Consider the following 591-nt stretch of genomic DNA (forward strand, 5'->3'; position numbering starts at 1 on the left):
CACCCTGTGCCCAGCCAGACCCCGTAAGCATTCATCTCCCATCCCAATGACACATCCAAGCACCAAGAGTGACGCTTCCCACCCCTGGCATCCCAGCGTGAGGACAGCCAGCCATAGCATCACCCGGTGTCCCCCAGCATGGTACCAGCTCACCGTCCAGCCGCCCCCATCGGTCGTCATGTCGCAGTAGACCTGGAAGCCGGAGGGGTAGTGCGTGGGGAAGATGGAGTAAATCCCATCCTCTTGCTGTCCGCTCGCATAGATGTCAAAGCAGTCTCGGGGCCTGGAGCCTGCAGCGTGGCATTGGGATGGGGTGGGATGAGAGGAAAGCTAATTAATTAATGATCTAATTTAATGTCTTGCCATTTCTTTCAGGCTCTCAACCTTGCTGCCAGCTCTAGCTGGACGGTCCCTCGGGGGACACAGCCACCACAGGGACCCCCAGGCAGCTGGCAGGGGCCAACCCCATGTCCTCGTGTGACAGCAAGGGCCGGCTGGGGAGAAGGGAGCTGATGCCCAGAGGTAGCTGCAGGCAGAGCACAGGCATGTGCTCACAGCCCCGGGACAGTCTTACTCAGCTTCGTCTTAACC

At 59.4% G+C, this 591-nt stretch overlaps 1 protein-coding gene across 1 annotated transcript in view; it reads right to left on the reverse strand.

Annotated features, from left to right (window-relative positions):
- Positions 1–591, reverse strand: part of FIBCD1 (fibrinogen C domain containing 1) — a gene marked incomplete at both ends in the record, with an annotated part of 9424 nt that overhangs the window by 6301 nt on the left and 2532 nt on the right. Inside the window, one exon of the mRNA XM_010138623.1 lies at positions 154–290. Coding sequence (XP_010136925.1) covers positions 154–290 — 137 coding nt within the window. The remainder of the gene's footprint in view (positions 1–153; positions 291–591) is intronic.

This window comes from Buceros rhinoceros, unplaced genomic scaffold, assembly GCF_000710305.1.
Source record: "Buceros rhinoceros silvestris isolate BGI_N320 unplaced genomic scaffold, ASM71030v1 scaffold32426, whole genome shotgun sequence".
NCBI classification, from domain to species: Eukaryota; Metazoa; Chordata; class Aves; order Bucerotiformes; family Bucerotidae; genus Buceros; species Buceros rhinoceros.